This window comes from Notamacropus eugenii, chromosome 1, assembly GCF_028372415.1.
Source record: "Notamacropus eugenii isolate mMacEug1 chromosome 1, mMacEug1.pri_v2, whole genome shotgun sequence".
Lineage (NCBI taxonomy): Eukaryota > Metazoa > Chordata > Mammalia > Diprotodontia > Macropodidae > Notamacropus > Notamacropus eugenii.
In genome coordinates, this window is record NC_092872.1 from 534124735 (window position 1) to 534144606 (window position 19872).

Below are 19872 nucleotides of genomic sequence, written 5' to 3' on the forward strand. Positions count from 1 at the left end.
GGCCCCAGGTAACTCTGTAAGGCTATAAATTGCAAAGTACACTTCATTCCTGTTTGTCTCAGTTTCCTCAGTTGTGAGAAGAAGATAATAATGTCCTACCTAGCTGGGCTGCTGTGACAATCAAGTGAAGTAATATTTGTAAAGCACTTAGCGCAGTGGCTGGCACAGAGTAGGCACTACAGAAATGCTAATTGCTATTATCATCATTGTGATCATAATTATTATTATCTAAATTGGAAGGAAATTCCCCACAAGGCATTCTCTGTACCAAAGGAATGATAGGTCTGGTCTAAAAAATGTCCGTTATTATCACCATCAATGATGGAAAAGGAATCAATGCAACCTCTCCACTGAATTTATCATTTTGTAACAAGGCCCAAAGTTTCATGAGAAATATGTTGGTTCTATCAAAAGGAGTGCCCCAAAAGGAAAATCCCGGGAATACTCTACTTCCACCATTGTACAACAGTTTTGTCTATGGTGTTAATGGAAAACTCACATGGAGTGAAAGGTTAGCACTCTCTGTGCCTGGCCACATAATCAGAGTTCATAATGGTGAAGTTTTTCCAACAGTTCCTCAGTAACCAAATATGGTGAATTAGAAAAGAATGAACAGTTACCTATAAAATCCTGTGGCAGACAAACTCACTCGTTCCATGTAGGCAGCATTGACCTGAGGGAGAGAAAATGATCATGAGAGCTATGGCCAGGTTACCTATCCAACCTCCAGGCTTGGAGGGAATCAGGAAGACATAGCTAGACCTGCTCTTCTAGATTGGAATGTGGCCACCCAAGCTTCAAACCTCAACCATCCATCACCGCCTCTTCTCTCTCCCTATCACTGAGTCCTGCTGAGTTTTCCTTTATGATGTTTCTACAATTATTTTTTCCAGCATTGCCACTGCTTTATTTCAGGATATCATCACCTGAAACGTAAATCTGCCTCCTTATAAATGCCATCCATTGCTCCCAATTCTGTCCTCTAAGCCCAAGCAGAACAAGACAAATTTTTCCTCCATGTGAGACTTTTTTTTATGACTGAAACTACTGAATAACAACAGAGGGACTTGTATGACCTGTATGACCTTGGGCAAGTCATTTAATCCTTGGGCTTCATTTTCCTAATTTGTCAAATGAAGGGTTTGGACTAGATAGTCTCTAAGGTCTCTTTCAGCTGTGGAGCTTTGATATAATGATGAATATGTTATTGGAATTAAACTGTTGAAAAAATTCGTCATGTCTCCTCCTCCCCTAATCCTATCTCCAAGACTTTTCTTTTCCAAACTAAAACCCCCAGTTCCTTCAATGTGGCACAAACCTCAAACCCCTCACACAATTCTGGTCACCAGTTTTTGTTATTATCATTCTTGCTGGGGGTGGGGTTGGGGTAAAACCCACTGAGGTAGGGAACTCCTAGTGAGGAAACTACCAATGCAGATCAGAAACTGCACTGCTATGTTTGGTCTTAGGAAGATGCCCCGGACCACTGCCCAGGATCACATAGCCAGTGTGGGTCAGAGATGGGATTTGAACCCAGGTCTTCCAAATTCTGAGGACCAACAGTTTTCTATCCTACATGCCATAGTGTTTCACCTATTCGCTCCACTTCAAAATGTCCTGATCCCAGTCAGAAATGAAAATATCAGCCAACAATCACAATTGCAATAGCTAATATTAATACCTTTCTGCATATGCAAATCACTTTATTGACATTTTTCTCTTAAAATTCAGTTACTCCTAAGAGAGACACTTAAATAATTAGCTAATGAGCTAATACCTCATAAGGATTAGTTCCAGTCATCAGAGATAAAGATAGGGCCCTGAGGGGAAGAGGTTACTGGAAGGGGGGGAAGAGGATTTAAGGAATGAAATATGGAGGCAAAAAAAAGCATGGTTTGTTTCATTAATTTCCTAGGCATGAAGCCCAAATGTGTTAAAGGCAGTGACAATACTGTTACAAGTCATAAGAAAAAATGACAATGAGAACAAAACCTAAAATACATTCCCTGTGCGTGATTTGGTAGATGTTGTCTTAGGGCCACTCTTCCTTGGAAAAGATATCAAGAACAAGAGAAAGAAATCTCTCTGTTCTCTATTTTTTCATCTCTATATCAGTTTTCCATTCATAGACAAAATTCAGTTTAATTCCAATAACATATTTATCATTATATCAAAGCTCCACAGCTGAAAGAGACCTTAGAGACTATCTAGTCCAAACCCTTCATTTGACAAATTAGGAAAATGAAGCCCAGGGATTAAATGACTTGCCCAAGGTCATGGAGGTCATACAAGTCCCTCTGTTGTTATTCAGTAGTTTCAGTCATAACTCTTCATAATCCCAGTTGGGGTTTTCTTGGCAAAGATACTAAAGTGGTTTGCCATTTCCTTCTTCAGCTCATTTTATAGATGAGGAAACTGAGGCAAACAGGGATAAGTGACTTGCCCAGGGTCACACTACTAGTAAGTGTCTGAGGCCAGATTTGAACTTAGGAAGATGAATCTTCCTAAACTCCAGACCTAGTACTCTCTCCACTACACCATCTAGCTGCCCCTAGTAAGTACCTATTATGCAAGGTCTTTACTAAAGATATCCTCCAGTGGTTCTTCATTGTGTGCAGGTGACTGGTATGCATAAACTCTGGCAGGTCCTACCAAGCTGGAAAGGCACTGAAAGAGGAACTAGTTTTGGTCAGAGGATCAAAGTTCTTCCCTAGAGAACTGATCCAATGGATGGATTTTGAGGGACCAATGAAACTCATAAAACCTATCTACAAAGGCAAAGAGGAGGTTATACATTGCACCAGTGGATGGAGCTCCTGAATCCAGGAAATCAGAGATCCTGAGCATTTTGTACTACAAATATAGACAGGTCCTAGGTTTCACAATGTTTATCTTTAATAAATGCACACTTACCCAGTCTTCCCAGGATCCATTGGGATTTTTCTTTTTGAAGGGTTCAAGCCTTTCTAAGATGGTTTTACATGCTTCCTAAAGGAAAAAGCACACACAAACCATGCCCATCCCCCCAAGATATTGGTCATTGGTCATGATATCATAGATTTAGAGCAAGAAATGACCCTAAAGGGCACCAACTTCAAATCTTTCCTTTTACAGCAAGGCAGCTAAGACAAACAGATAAAATGATTTGCCCAGGGTCACACTGCTAGTAAAGGTCTGAGGCCACATTTGAACTTGGGTCTTCCTGACCCAAGTACAGCTCTTCCTCAACTACCCCAAAAGTCCCTATATGGTATGTAAATTTTATTGCATTGCCCCTCCTCACTCAGCATTCCCCAGAAGTTACAGAAATACTCCAGAACCCTGGGATGCAGAGTGGGGTTGACTAAAGACTAGAGGTAATCTCTGACTTTCTCTGTGGGATACACCTACAGTCCAAGGACCCTAGCTGAGGTGAGCACCATACAGAAGAAAAGCTCAGAAAGTAGGTATTACTCAGAAGGCTGCCATTTTGCTTCCTCATTCACTGCCACAGCAAAACTTTTACATGATTTAGAAAATACTGATTTTATTGCAGCATATTGAAGGAGCCTGTTAAGGCTGTGTCTGAGATCATTAACCCCTCATTTCAGTCAGGTCTCTTATATCAAGGATCCCAGAACAGTTATCACATCTCTTGACTTGGCCATCTCACTTTCTGTTCACTGTTCTCTCCTGTCCATTTACTTGTCTTCAGCCTTGACAGCTAAATGCAAAGATGTTAATCGATGCAGTTATGAACCTTGTGGCTTTTCTCCTGCCCTTGAGTCTGGAGGAAGCGTAGCAGAGAAACAAGAACAACTTATGACCAAATAGCCTTAGTGGAATACTGCCATAGGCAGGAGACAACTTTGGACCTGAAGCATACCAGAAACCTATAGAGTCCCACAAGAACCTTACAAAGACAGCCTGTCCATTGATGTCAGTGCTGACGGAGGCAGCTGTAGGAGAAGTGTTGGGCACTGTAGTGGTGCTTGTTTCACTGATGTAAATCTTGGAGGTGGGGATCCTCAAAGTTCTGCTGGCCACCTGTAAAACAAGGAGTCCATGGCTATGAGGTGTTGGAAAGCATTGCTAGCACTCCTTAGAATTACTGAATCTTATTAGCATTGGGAAAGAATTTAGAATTAGTCTAAACTCCCATTCCCTGCCAGAACCTTTGATAATACCTCTGAGGTTCAATTCACCCATGCTGTCTCCTTTGAAACTAATCCTTCCCTGTAAGTCTGTCCTGTAGCCAACAACACCACCTCTTGTGGAAAGGTCATTAGACGTTAAAGCTGGAAAGGAACTTTTTTCTATACTGTATTCATGATTTCATTGGTACAAAGAATACCAGATGAGGAAGTACTTTCTACAGAAACTAAGAGGCATCTGCCTCCTCTGCATCAGATGGAGGGCACTGAGAGTTTAAGTGACTTGGACAGGGTCATACAGCCAATAGGGGTGATGGCCATAGGTATGAGAGTCTAGAAGTCTTCCTCATGCTGAGCTTGGCTCTGTATCCATTTAAACTTTGATGAGTCTCAAAAAGTCTTAGAAGTTATTTCATCCAACCTCTTCATTTATTAAGACGATGAAACTGAGGCCCAGAAAAGTAAATGTCTTGTTCAAGGTTACTGGACCTCCATTTACTCATCTGTAAAATGAAGGTGATGGATTAAATGATGACTAACGTCCTTTCCAGTTCTTAATCCTATGATAATCTATGATGTTCTATTGAATAGCCTCATTTTAACCAAGGGAATACTAGCAATTGTAACAACAACTGATTCATAAAGCATAATGAAGTTCTATAAAGTACTCTTTCCTCCCATTTGAACCTTCTAAAAACCCACTGTGAGGTAGGTACTGTATATTTTTGTGTGTGGAGGACGAAGGATAAAGGGGCATGTCTGGACTTTGATTTCCTCAGTGTAGGAAACTACCAGGTAAGATACACTGTCTATGAAAATCTAAAGTTTCTCTGCAACTTGTAGGGTGAAAGGACTACTTGGATGCAGTGAAAGGTTACTAGGGGTCGCACAGAATTTACAGTGTGTGTCAGAGGATGGGGTTTGAATCTAGGTCTTCTGACCCTCTCCTATGCCACTCTGCCATGCCATCTGTCAGTACTGATATGATTCCCCATTTTATAGATGAGAAAACCGAGATTCCAGGATTTGAAATAACTTTTCCAGGGTCAGAGTTAACCTCAGAGGAGGCTTTTGACCCCAGGTCTTTTGGGTTCAGGCAGTCTATCCATCACACTATTGTTGCCTTTCTAAAGGAAACTCCTTGTTCTGAGAGGATTTCCCACACAAAGTAAGTTCCTGTTGTGTTCACTTAGGCTGCTTACTTGGATCATCTTGGTGTGAAGGCCTTGGCCCATCTCAGTACCACCATGGGTAAGAAGGACTGAACCATCCGTGTACACATGTATCAGAGCTCCAGCCTATGGAAAGAAGAGACCACATCAGGACCACCACATGGGACCTATTCAGCTTCAAGTTTTCTTCAGTCTTAAACTGAAGGTAGTAGTGCCCCCAAAACACTGTGGATGGCACCCTAAGCACCAGAAGGTGAAATGCTATGTCATGGGCCTTCTTTTCTACCCTGTTTACATTCTCTCCCTTAGTAATCTCATTCTTCCTTGTGGATTCAGTTATCACTGCAGATGACCACATATGCAGGCCCAGCATCTCCATTTCATTTAAGCTTCTTCAACATCCTACTGAATGTCTCTACATCAAAACCCTGCTGGAATTCATCTACTCTCCATCCCACCCCAAGCTTCCCTGCCTTCAAATTTCTCATCAATTGTCAGTATCATTCTCTAAGTCCCTTGGGTTCAAAATCTGAGGTTCATCTTTGATTTTCCCCTCTTCCTCAGCCTCTCTATCCAATAAGTTTCCAAGTCTTGACACCTTCCTCCCAACAGCTCACATATGTTCCTTCCTTTCCACTCACACTGCCATCATCCTAGCAGGAGTTCTCATCACTTAGATTATGTGGTAAACTCCTACCTGGTCTTCCTACCTCATTTTTTCCCACCCAAATCCTTCACAACTACCAAATAATCTCCCTAATGCACAGGAGTGATCAAGTCACTCTCAATCTCAAAAATTTTTACTGGCTCCCCTTAGTATATAGGATAAACTCCTCATCTTGGCATATAAGTCCTTTGAAAATCTGGCTTCCAACATACCTTGCTAGCCTCATTTCACTCTTCTCCCTTTCATATCATCTAACTTTCAGCCAGACTAGACCACTAGGTGTTCCCCTATTTTGTCCTGCCCCCTCTGGCCTCTGTATATTTGAATCCTGCATTTTGTCATGCCATTGTACTACTCCTTTCACATTTCTAGCTGTTGAAAACCTTCTATGCCTTCAAGGTTCAGTTCAGGGACTCCATCTTCCAGGAAACCACCACTTTTCCCTTCAGATGAAACAGAACCCTGCTTCCTCACCTTTCTTAGGGTCCTCGGTCTAAGTCCTTCATCTGCCCTTGTTACATTTTGCCTTGTACCTTACTTACAGTTTTCATCATAGTATCCTCAGTACCTCACACAATGCCATAGGCATGACAGACACTTGATGAATGGTGGTGGCATTCCCCAGCTGAGAAAGAGGTGCTGAAATCCAGATAATCAATCAAATATACCAAAAGTCTAAGCAACTCTGGGCTGCTCTCTCCAGTGAACTCTTCCACTACCAAAAATCGATATCCCTCTGAAGCAGCTTTTAGAATAATAAAAATGCAGGGGTCCCTGTCAAGTGGAAATGAAAGAGAAGAGACAAGGTACTTAATTACCTGATTCAGAAAGGGAACTGTGAAGCTGATTCCAAATTTTGTAGGAATTATACACAAACCTCTCTTCTTCCAACAATTCTCCCTGGAAAAAAAGAGAGTGACATTTTTACCAAAGACCCTATTGGCCTGTGTAGGTCTTGAACCTCTTTGTATATATGTCTTATCTCCCTCATTAGATTGTGAGCTCCATGAGGAAGGGACTGTATATTTTCTAGGCTACCACATGGTTTTATTTAGTCATTGTCACTCCCCAAGGTCTGATATACAGGTACATACCTAGAAAATGAATATCTGTTGTAGTCTAACAATTCAAGTTATTACTGAAAATTTCAGAGATGACCATGACAGAAATGGAAGGATATTCATCACTGCCCTTCCCCACTGCCCTTCCCCTCTCCCCCACCCACACCCCGCCTTCTCTGTGTAGCAAGTTCTTGGTTTCTTATCCTTTCCTTCCCACTTCTTACTTGTTAAACTTCTCAATCTCACTCTTCCTGGTATGGTATTGTGAGCTTTCCAGGCATTCATCCCAACATCTGGGCAAAGTGAATCCCTCCAGCTTCTGGTTAAAGTGAGTCAGGTCTCCTTCCTTGTACATGTTGAGCTTTCGAACCTACCCAACAGAGATAGAGAGCTTATGGGTGATGGGGTATTCAGAGGCTCCAACAGAAACCTAACACTGCTCCTGGAGACAGGTTAATGTATCCTGAGCAGGGCAACCCAATATTTTAGCCAGCAACACTAATCTTGGTTCTTACTTCCTCTGCTGGAAGATCACAGGTCAGGGCAACTTCACTCATCCAGTACTCAGCAATGAACATCCCCTGGGGCCCCCCAAAGCCCCTGAAGGCTGTGTTGGAAGGCAGATTGGTCTTGCAGAGTCGGCCAGTACCTCGGATGTTGGGGATCTTATAGCAGTTGTCCATATGGAATAAAGCCCGTTCCATGATCTGAGGAAAAGGAGATACAAAAATGGAACAAATAATCCATCACTTCCACTGGCTATCTCCAAAGATTTATCCTGTCCAATTTAAATAGTCAAATGTCCTAGGCTTTAAGTATGAGGGGTCCTAACTTCTTCAAGGACTTTGAGTTTACTGATCATGGGATTATAGGATCATAGATTTAGAACTCAAAGCAATCATAGAGGTCATCAAATCCAATCCCCTTATTTTACAGATGAGAAAACTGAGGTTGATGAAAGTTGAGAGAAAGCATTTGAAGTTTGCATTTCCTGACTGCAGGTCCAGCACTCTACCTACTTCACCACTTAACATAGTAGACGACATATGACAGTTGGTGTGGTTTTAAAAAAAATCCCCTTGTGGGCAACGTGGTGACCTGAACTTAACCAGGCTGGTCTTCAGACAACAGACATCCAGTCTGTCACCAGGTTCACATTTAAAGCCTTTACAGCTCATTAAGACTAGTTAGAGCTTGCGTTCTCTTGGGATGCATGATTTTAGATGAGGCATTGTTGTAGGACTTGAGCAGAGAGTTACATCATCCTATCTATGGCCGTACCACCTCTAAAAATATTGCCCAATGTTTCTGGTCTCAACTAGTCCAAAGCAAATATTTAACAGTAACTTCACCATTCTTCCCCCTACTCTGCTTCCTCCATTATCCACCCACCCAGTGGCCTAAGGGCTCTTGACTAATCCTTGAATTGTCCTTCCAGATCCATAGCTTCTATGCTTATTCATGATGTATTCATGGTATATTTCAAGTTGTAGTCAGAACAGCATCAAATGAGCCCCCAAATTAAGTCAAATCAATAAACATAGATGATATTCCTCAGGATAGCTTTCCTCTTTTTTTTTCCTTTTTATGCTCAGTTCACTTAACCATTGTTAACCAGTCACTATATTATCAATGTTCACTTGCTGGGGGTTCCAGGGTGTCTCAAAAACTAAGTCATACCCTTAGATCCCTTGAATCAGGTCAAAGATAGTTCTACAATCCAAGCTGTGCACCATGGGAGGTCCACCCCTATTCCTGTTCACCATTAAACTTGGAGCAGGGGTAGGGAGAGGGAAAATGGGTTGGAGATGATGGTGGCCCAAAGTTGGGTCTTACTTACGCTTCCAGAGAGGTCTAAAGTATTCCCTGCGTTGCTGTAGTGTTCAACTTCAAGGGCCACAATCTTCCCTGTCTTCATGAAGCCGACCTAATCACAAAGCAGACCTCTTCAGCCAGGGTACTTTCCCAATACTCCATCTCTCTATCCATCCCTTTCCCTCCTCTTTCTTTAGCATCATAGGAGAAAAACAGAGGGAATAATATACTAAGGATATAATAGAAAGAATCTAACAACAGATCCTTCATTCAAGAAAAAAATAGCTTTCTTTTAAAGGGCAACCACAGTTTGGAAGGATACTAACCTCAACTTCCCAACCCTGAACATACCCCCACCAATTCAATGCTCCAAGTTTGTTTTAGGTTTTGTTTTTATGTTTTATATTTGGCAGTTAACACAGTGAATTCTATACAACAGGAACTTAAAAATGCTTGGTGAATGGAATTGTTTTATGGCTTTCATGGAAGAAACAGAAAAGGAGAAGTGCAGGAACAAAAAGATATTGAAACAAAGAAGAAGTATGAGGAAAAAGAGAAGGGAGGAGAAGAGAAGGGCAAGGTATGACAGTGCTTCACAACAGATTTCAGTGCACCAGAAGTGAGGATGTCAAAATCACTAAATCCACTAGAAAGAGAAGAATATGTTTTGCTAACCCAATTCTGTCAGTCTCAGGCATCCAGGAAAAGATCTCAGTCTAAGGGCAAACAGTCTTTTAAGCATACAAATACCGATGAAAGAGGGATGGCAAAGGCTGGGTACATTGGAACTGATGTAATACCATGAACTTTTTCATGGTATTCAGGCACCAAGCAGTCACAGCTAAACCTCTTGTTCACACAGCCCTCTCTCTTTTTCAAAGCATATCCATACCCATCTCAGCATTTCATGCTCACAACAGCCCTCTGAGGCAGTTATTATCCTCCCCATTTTACAGATGAGGAAACTAAGGTAGGATATATGCCTATGGTCACACAGCTAGCATGTAAGCACCATGGTAGCAGGAATGGATTCATTTTTCTCTTTGTATCCTCAAAATCTGGCATAATGTTTGATACATAATAAGGTCCTATTAAATGTTTACTGAATTGAATTAAAATAGATGGTGAAAGAGGTAGGATTGAAAATCAGATCATTGGATTACTAATCCAGTGTTATATCTACTAGAACTATGACTAGGGCAGGGTGATCTAGGCTTATTCCTAGGGCACTAAGAGGGTGCTAACAGCACTTACTTTAGCAACATAGAAACCACTCAGCTGACCAGTTAATCAACAAGAAAAATAAATCAGAATAGGAAACTACCAAGTGGTATGTTGTCCCCTCTGTACATATCCTTACTAATTCCCCAGGCGGCTGTAACTCTGTCATCCAGAACCATACAACTCTTTCCAGGGGTCTCATCCAACCAAACGAATTTTTCTTAAAAAGTTAAAGGTGAGGGCATACTTTTTGTGGCTCACCATGGATATCTTTTGTGATACTTGCTTTAGACTCCTAAATTGCTGATTATAGTTCTGATTCATGGACCATGCTTGCTCATACATGTGGGGAAAATTTAAGTAAAGAAATCCTTTCCCATTCACACAATGTGGCCCACATTCTTGAACTTCTGTCTTCCAGTTATATCACTAAACAGCATGGCTGAACGTGACTTTGTTCCTTTCTATCAGATACCTTATATTTGGCCATAAAGGGGTGTCTCCCACCAGTTATCAACATGTCTTCATCTCGATCCAGCATGCAACGTACAGGGCGGCCAGTCCTGGGAGAGAAACCATTTCCTTTACAGACATACCAACCTTTTCCAGGAAACTAACTTTCTAAAAAATACAAGGAAGCCTCTTTTCCCCCAATACTCCCACATTCAGCCCCTTGACTTTAGAACTTACTTGTATGCAGCCAAAGCAACTGCTGTAGACAATACTGTGCTCCGGGTCTCCTTCCCTCCAAAACCTCCTCCCATTCTCTTCACTCGAACCACAATGCGATTTGCTGGGACCCCCAAGACTTTGGCAACAAAACTCTAGAATGAAAATGAGAGTGTGCTTCAAAATGAACATCCCATCTAGGTTTGTGTCACTTTTAATAGACACAGAACTGTTGAGCTAGTTCTGGTGACAACAGCCTGTTCACATGCAAGGAGAAAGACCAGAAATATCTACAGCTGAGGTCTAGTTCAGCTAGATCACACCTTATACTGGGACCCAGCTCCAAAGCAACAGATGGATTTCAGGCTGTTTTGTGCCTAATGGACTGTTTGCAGATCCCAGCAAGGCACAGAGGAGTACTCACTCCAGATTAACATGACACACACTAATCCCACTGGAGCAAATAGGAATTCTGCGGAAGAGTTTATTTATATAAAAACAAGTAAAAATAATAATAATAAAAAAAACAAGTCAAACAAAAGGTGCGTCATGGTTCCAGACAAGTAGTGACCTCTGATTGAACACAGACACTAGAATTTCTTTCTATTTCCTTATGCATCATAAAACACACTGGGCAGCTAGGTGGTACAGTGGATAGAATGATGAACCTGGAGTCAAGAAGCCTCTCTTCCTGAGTTCAAATCCAACCTCACACACTTCCTAGCTGTGTGATTCTGCACAAATCACTTAACCATGTTTGCCTCAGCAAATGAGCTAGAGAAGGAAACGGCAAACCACTCCAGTATCTTTGTCAAGAAAACTCCAAATGAGACCATGAAGCATTGAATACAACTGAAACACAAGTGAATATCATCACTATAAAATAGCCAACACTAAACCATTGGATAACATCTGTTGTATAAGACCCAATTGTTGAGCTTGATGGAATCTTAATAAAGCTGCCCCCAGCTTCAATAATCTAACTTCCTTATAGGCCCCACTGAACAGCAGACCCACTGCCCCTACCTAGCCACTCCCTTCCTACACACTCAACATCCTAACTTCTTTATATAGGGCTCACTGCTCACTAGAATAATAGGTGCGTCCATGAACTCTTATTTCTCACAGAACAGCAGGTGTGACCATGTGATGGGATCCCAGGCACTGCCTCTAGCTCGCCACTGCCCCCAGACCCATTCTTCATATTTCCCACAGAAACAGCAGGTGTGTCCATGCACTCAACGACAACCACATCCATCTAATCTCAGAAAGGACCACAATACTCAGCCAATCAGAAGCACCACCACCAGGATGCCCAAGCAGGATGTGGACTCCAAAACAATAGAAGAGACTTTCCCTAAGTAGGCACCTGCACAGTAACAGTAAAGAACTGACCTACAGTAAACTTATGATGTAGAGAAGCTTATGAGAATATAATTATCATACATATATCCCCCTCCCAAATGGATTTTTCTGATTGTGGGTAATTGTGGGTAATCACATGCTCAGTTCCACTGTGGCCGAGCCCCCCCTCCCCTGTTAGCTAATTCCTTAACAAATCCCTCCTACTTTTTTAATATTCATAATTCCTGTTATGTAATTGCATCTTTATCCTATAAAAATCCATCTTGCTTTCTCTGAAGTGACTGGTTCCTCTTGGAACTTGACCTCCTTCATGAGAAGCATCTCAATAAACGTCTACACTTGGATTAGAGGTAGTCTGACTGAATTCTTTGGGATGATTCCACCACCACACAACATGGAACTGCAACAAGCTCATTCCCAGTGAGACTTCTACCTCACAGAACCTGCCTATTCCTCAGGAATATTATGGGGGAGGGACAATTCACCCTTTATACCTCATTTATCTTTTCTATGTCTTTAACAAAATTGTTTTTGCTACTACATCATGGCTTCCATTGCCGTGTTGGTCCCCCCTATTCCCAAACTTACACTCTCCTCATTTTATATCCAGCATAACAGCTCTTTTCTTTTCTTTTCTTTCTTCTTTTATTTCTTTTTCCTTTCCTCCCTCCCTCTCTCTCTGTGCTTCTCTCTTTCTTGCTCCCTTGCTGGATATCCTGATCTTGTCCAGGCTGAAAATGCAGCATCCACTTATGAGCCCAATTCCATCACTGACTGGCATGGAAACTTTGAACTGCTTTATTTTTAACCTATACTGGTTCATTCCTCCATAGGCAGTCTGGATCGTCACCCCTCGTTCCCATATTGATGCTGAAACTCTAAGTCAACACCTAATCAATCAGCTTTAACCCTACTATATCTCAGAACTCCCGAAACCAAATGATCAGCCTTAGCCTCCCTGGTTGGCAAGGACTATAGGCAGAGACTATAGATAAGACAAGGGTATGTTGGAGCCAGCTCCTACAGGAGTGGGGAATCTGTGGCCTCAAGGCCACCTCTAGCCACCATTTGACTGAATCCAAACTTCACAAAACAAATCCCCTTAATAATAAGATCAGTTCTGTAAAACTTGGACTCAGTAAAAAGACTGCACCCAAGAAGGGTGCCACATGTGACTTTGAGGCTGTAGGTTCCCTACAGCCTCTGTTACCTCTGTTAGATTTTCAGTGTGAACAATAAACCCTAGAAATTCCCAAAAGTTACAAATCAGGGTTCGACTTATTGTTTGTTTGATCACCAGGACTTAATAAAGTGATGGAGAAAATATTAATAATGCAGATTAAACCTAAAATTGACCAGTATACCTCTGAGCATTCACTACTACATCTAGCCCTACCATGGTTACTATTACAAAAACACTCAGATCACAAAATATCAGAGTCAAGAGGGACCTTAGAGGCCATTTGGTCTGACCAATACTTGAACAATAATCCCTTCTCTAAATTCCTTGCCTCACAGTCAAACAGGAAGTATGAGGCAGATGTAGGAAATCACCCAGGTATAATGTATGGACAGAATGGACTTGCAGTCAGGAAGCCCTGGATTCAAATCCCATAGCAGACACTCTCAAGCTGTGTGACCTAAAGGAAATCATTTCACTCCTTATCTCTGCTTTATTTTCTTTTCTGTAAAAGGAAGGGCAGCGGACTTGCTGGCCTCCAGTAGTGCTTTTTAGCTCTAACTAGATGGGCCTCTGATTTTTTGTTCAGTGTTGCCTCTCTACAGTTTCTGGCAAACAGAAACCTCAGCTCCTTGCATACTTCTGTCAAATTCCCTTTTCTAGTCCATTAATGAATTAGTTGGTTACCTGAGTCTTCATTGTGTTCTGGGTGGAAACAAAGAGCTCCATTTCTCCTGCTTCACCCTTCGGAACAGCAATGGTGCAGTGAGTCTCTAAGTAGAAGTGTTCCTGCCCACCAATATATAGCTCTCCTGGAAAGGCCACAGAAAATTAAATGTTAGTAGTGCAGGGTAGAGTAGAGTCCTACATAAGGAGGAAAAAATGTAGTACACAGATTCCTACTGGAGGAAGATTATGTATTAATGAGGAAGTCAGAAAAAGATCTCAGGCTCATAGCTGACCATGGATTGAAAATGAAGCATCGGTAATGTCTAGTCTAGGCAAGACCAGTATTATTAAGTGTCTACTACATGCCAGGCACTGTGTAAAGAGACACAAAGAGAAGACAAAAAGCAGTCCTTCCTTTCAATCAGACTTTTCAGAGTCTAATTGAGGAGGCAAGTGTGAAATTCTCACAGCATTTACACCTCAGAAATCAGCAAATGCTATAAATCAGGACTTGATTATTTTGTTTCTTGTAAAGCCTTTAAAAAGTGATGGAGAAAATATTAATAGGGCAGATTAAATGTCAAAATATGTTGGTGCCTACATTGTTTCCCCAAATACATGGTGGTTACATATTTACAAGCACACTGCTCAGAGGTGATTGAGTAGGAAGGTAACATGCTTTAGGAAAATCAGTTTGGTAGTTGGGTAGAAGATGAACTCATTTAAATGATATTTTAAAAAATTAGGAAGAATGTGTATACCGCTACTGCAGTCAGCAACGATGAGGTCTTTGCTAAAGATTATTGTACAATTCTGGAAAAAGATAAAAGGAAATCAACAAAAATAATTAAAGGCTATTTGCCAAATGACTTGAATTCTACTCCATGCTCTGATAGTAGCTATGCAACCTTGGCCCAAATGCTTCCCCTTTTTAGATTTTTTTCTTTTTTTCTTATCCCTATCTAAAGAAGGGAAATTCTCTTCAGCTTTAACATTAATCAATTCTATTACATATGGAGAAAATGACTTGTTTTTTTTTTTTAATCAGGAGGCTATAGAACTTGAAAAAGAGATGCATACTTAGTAATGTACATTAGTGCAACAGAGACAGAAAATAGTAGGAACATAAACCTAGTGTAGGAATCATCTAATCCAATCCCTTTGTTTTACAGATGAGAAATTGAGGTCCAAGGAAGTGAAGTTATTTGAACAAGATTACTGAGGGAGTGACTATCCTAAGTAGAACTTGAATCCAGGATCTTGTTTCCTCAAACTGTGTTCTTCCCATTGTACCATGATGCTATGAGACTATGAAAAATAAGCAGTGCTGTCCAAATGTGTGAGTTTAATCAAATCTGTGGAATGAGGATAACAATTTCCCACTTAGACTATATGTCAGTAAGGGAGATCCAAGAAGACTGTGTGAAATGTTCTTCAAAGAAGTTAAAAATGCTATAAAACTTTACTTGCTATCATTTGGAAGAAATGGGCTCCCCTTGCATTTTGGAGAGATTTAGGTTAAACACAATGAAAATCTTCCTTTTTATAAGAATAGTAACTCACTGTTATATATGCCCAAGACAGGATAATGAAAATCAAATTACCCCACGGCATGTACAAGACTTTAAACCAGCTAAAAGAGGGAGAGAAAATCTAGGGCACATCACTAAACACATGGTTCGTGAATGCATAGGAATGCAGGCAATGATCAGGAAGTCTTCAGCATTAACAGTAGTTCACGTTTCTATACTGCTTTAAGGCTGCCAGAGCACTTTACAGACATTATCTTATTTGAGTCTCACAAAACCCTTTCGGAATGGATGTCACCGATATCCCCATTTTATAGAGACAGAAACTCTGACTGAGAGATCTTTGGTGCCTTGCCCAGGATCACACTATTAATAAGTATATGACGTAGGACTGAATCCAGTGCTTCCTGTTCCCCATACCTCAGCCACAGGTGAGGCCAACTAATCATATTTACTTTTAGGAAGGCTTACTAAACTGGCAATAATAACAGCTCATATTAATGTGTCTCCTTGAGGTTTGTTGAGCAATTTCCATAATGCCCCATGAGATAGATGTTAGTCTTTTAATATTTAATTAATTATTCAATTTATAAGTGAGGAACCTGAAGTTCAAAGAGAAATCATTCATACTTAATGAGAAAGTATTTGGGGTTGGATTTCTGTCAGCATCTTTCTTTCCAGTGTTCAACACTATATCCACTATGTCATAAAATAGAATAAGGAAAATGCTATGGATAGAATTTGCCTAGATTTTAACAAGGCATTTGATGTTCTCTCCTGCTATTCTTGTGAAGGATGGAGGGATGCAAGCCTGATCATGGCACAGCTTGATGGGAACAGAACTCGTTGAGTAGCCAGACCCAAAGAGGAGGTATCCATGGTCTTATTGAAGAAGATTCCAAGGGATCTGTGTGGGACCCTGTGTTGTTTAGTGTTTTATAGCAATAACTAGGATAAGGGCCTAGGAAGCCAGCTAATTAAATTTGCCAATGACACAGTCATTAGAAGTAACTAAAATAATGAATGCAAGAATTAGGACTCAAAGAGTTCCTCACAGGATAGAAGAGACTGGATCACATATGGAAAAAAGCCAATAGAAATAAGGGTTTAGGGAATAAACATTTATTAATGACTTGGTTATTATGTGCCTTGTTAAATGCTAAACACTTAACAAATATTATTCCATTTGATCCTCACAATAAGCCTGGGAGGTAGGTGCTATTACCATCCCCATTTTATGCTGAGGAAACTGAGGCAAATGGTTAAATTACTTGTCCAGGGTCACACAGGTAGTAAGTGTCTAAGGCAGGTCTTCCTGACTCCAAATCCAATACCTCTTTATACCATCTAGTTGCCTTGGTTTGGCAACTTGGCTTCAAAAAATATATTTCAGAAGTACATAACGGGTGAAGCATGACTAGGTAGCAGTTTGTCTTTTAAAAAATAATCTGTTTTTACTAAAGAAGAGATAGAAAGCATTATGAAATGCAAAATGGATAACTTTGATTACATTAAACTGAGAAGTTTTTGCACAACCAAACCCAATGCAACCAAAATCCGGAGGGATGTGGTAAATTGAGAAAGAATTTTTACAGCTAAGCTCAGGGATAAAGGCCTCATTTCTAGAATATATAGAGAACTGACTTAAATGTATAATCATACAAGTCATTCCCCAATTGATAAATGGTCAAAGGATATGAACAGGCAATTTTCAGAGGAAGAAATTAAAGCTATCTATAATCATATGAAAAAATGCTCTAAATCACTATTGATTAGAGAGATGCAAATCAAAACAACTCTGAGGTACCACATCACACCTATAAGATTGGCAAACATGACAGAACAAGAAAATGATAAATGCTGGAGAGGATGTGGGAGAGTTGGAACACTAATTCATTGTTGGTGGAGCTGCGAGCGCATCCAACCATTCTGGAGAGCAATTTGGAACTATGCCCAAAGGGCTACAAAAATGTGCATATCCTTTGACCCAGTAATATCGCTACTAGGACTGTATCCCCAAGAGATCATAAAAATGGGAAAGGGTCCCACATGCACAAAAATATTTATAGCAGCACTCTTTGTAGTAGCCAAAAACTGGAAGTCAAGGGGATGTCCATCAATTGGGGAATGGCTGAATAAATTATGGTATATGAATGTAATGGAGTACTATTGTGCCATAAGAAATGATGAACAAGAAAACTTCAGAGAGGCCTGGAAGGACTTATATGACCTGATGCTGAGTGAAAGGAGCAGAACCAGGAGAACTTTGTGCACAGCAATGACCACAGTGTGCGAGAGTTTTTTCTGGTACACTTGGAATTTCGTAATAACGCAAGAACTTCTTAAAAAAAAAAAATCCCAGTGGTGGTTCTCAAGGCAAAATGCCTTCCACACTCAGAGAAAGAAATACGGAAGTCATTCACAAAATGTAGCAGGTCATGTTTGCGTATGTGTATGTGTTTGTATATCATGTTTTGATTTGTTATATGATTTCTTTCATTTATTTTAGTCTGACTACATAGCATGACTATAGTGAAAACATATTCAATAGGAAAGTATATGTAGAACCTATACAGAATTATATGCCGTCGTGGGGAGGGAGGGGGGTAGTGGGGGGTAGGTGTGAGGGGGATAAAATCTCAATTGTATGGTAGTGATTGTTAAACATTAAAAAATAAAAAAAATTAAAAAAAATTAAAAATAATCTGGGGGTCTCAGTGGATTCCAAACTAAACGTGAATCAATGGTGAAATAGGACAGCAAAGAAAGACAATGCCATTCTAGGGTGTGTTATGAGAGTATAGATGATCGAATAGGTGGAGAAAGGGTATTTCAGATATAGCCAATGGGGTAGATGGAGGTACAAAATGGAAGGATACAAGTTATATTGGGGATATAAGGAATAGACCAATTTGATGTCAATATTTCACAGAGAAAGATAGTAAGAGAGAAAACTAATGGTAAATTGGGGCCAGAGTGGGGGGTCTTGAATACCTACATCCTTAAAGGAAGGAGGGAGGGATTCTGTTGAGGAGAAACTGAAAATACTAGAGAGAGATTTGTTTGAAGAAACAAAATCAGAGATAAATTGGGACAAAGAAAACAGGTGCAAAGGAAGAGCAAACCTGATATAGGAGAGGAAAGGAGAAAGGATTGGAATTGGGGGCAGATAACTTCAGGTGGCAGGAGGGAAAATGAGAGAGTTCACACCTAATAATCTCAGACTTTTCCAGTACAGTAGAAGAAATAGAAATGTCCAAATTAAGGATCAAGGTGTTGAGTGTGGGACTTTGTAGAAAAGAGAGGAGACACCATGCCAAGCCTGGAGTCAGGAAGATGCATCTTCATGAGTTCCATTCTGGCCTCAAACACTTACTATGTGGCCCTGGGCAAGTCACTTCACCCTATTTGCTTCAGTTTCCTTATATGTAAAATGAACTGGAGAAGGAAATGGCAAACCATCCAGTATCATTGCAAAAAAGAAAAAACAAACAAACAAACCCAAAAAGGGTCAAAGAGAGTCAGAAATGACTGAACAATAGCAATAACTATTAAGAAGTTTTCCTGAAATCAAGTCTAAACTTTATTCTGCAACTTTCACCCATTACTCCTAGCTGTATCCTCGAGGACCAAGAAAAATGAATCTTTTGTGAAAAAGTTATATATTTTTATTCTGCCTTTAGCCTATACCAAATAAAATGAACATTTCCCAACATACATATTACTTATTTTCATATAGATGAGAGAACTATACACATGGAACCCCAGATCTCTATTATATGTCACTTGATTGCCTTTTAAAGAATATAATAAATTCAAATTTTCAAAAGCAGAAAAAATCTAAGCACTCTTCCATATGATGACCCTTCTCATATTTGAACACAGCATTTCTTCCCAAAGTATTCCTTTTTCCAGAGTAAACACTCCCCAGTACCTTTAATCCATCCTCATATGGTATGGACATGAGAATCTTCACCATCCTGGTTACTTTACTCCAGAAACTCTCAAATTTATTAACGCCTGTACTAAAAGTTGACATTTGGAAATGAACACAGGACTCTGAATGTAGTTGATCACTAGGATTCTCATTGTTTTATTCTGGGGGCCCCATGCGTTTCTTAGTGAAGCTCAAGATAATGTTAGCTTTCTTGACAATTACTTGGGGTTAATCTAAACTGGATTCTTCCAGAGAGAGGTAATTGGCATCGTGAATGGTGAATAGCTATGGACTGAGGAAGACCTGAGTTCAAATCCAGCCTCAGACACATTAGTTAACTTTTGCCTGTTTCCTCACCTGTAAAATGAGGATAATAATAGCACAGAGTTATTGTGAAAGTAAAATAGCTGATACTTGTGAAGTACTTTATGAATTCTAGCTATTATTATTAAGT

General features: G+C 40.4%; 1 protein-coding gene across 2 annotated transcripts in view; it reads right to left on the bottom strand.

Moving 5' to 3' along the window:
* Window positions 1–19872, bottom strand: part of LOC140520263 (xanthine dehydrogenase/oxidase) — a 112570-nt gene that overhangs the window by 13338 nt on the left and 79360 nt on the right. For both annotated transcript variants that reach the window (XM_072634112.1, XM_072634113.1), the window contains 11 exons: window positions 13971–14095; window positions 10760–10893; window positions 10545–10632; window positions 8874–8960; window positions 7549–7740; window positions 7258–7403; window positions 6791–6872; window positions 5336–5431; window positions 3898–4026; window positions 2914–2988; window positions 621–673 (listed from right to left, as the gene is read on the bottom strand). In XM_072634112.1, coding sequence (XP_072490213.1) covers window positions 621–673; window positions 2914–2988; window positions 3898–4026; window positions 5336–5431; window positions 6791–6872; window positions 7258–7403; window positions 7549–7740; window positions 8874–8960; window positions 10545–10632; window positions 10760–10893; window positions 13971–14095 — 1207 coding nt within the window. The remainder of the gene's footprint in view (window positions 1–620; window positions 674–2913; window positions 2989–3897; window positions 4027–5335; window positions 5432–6790; window positions 6873–7257; window positions 7404–7548; window positions 7741–8873; window positions 8961–10544; window positions 10633–10759; window positions 10894–13970; window positions 14096–19872) is intronic.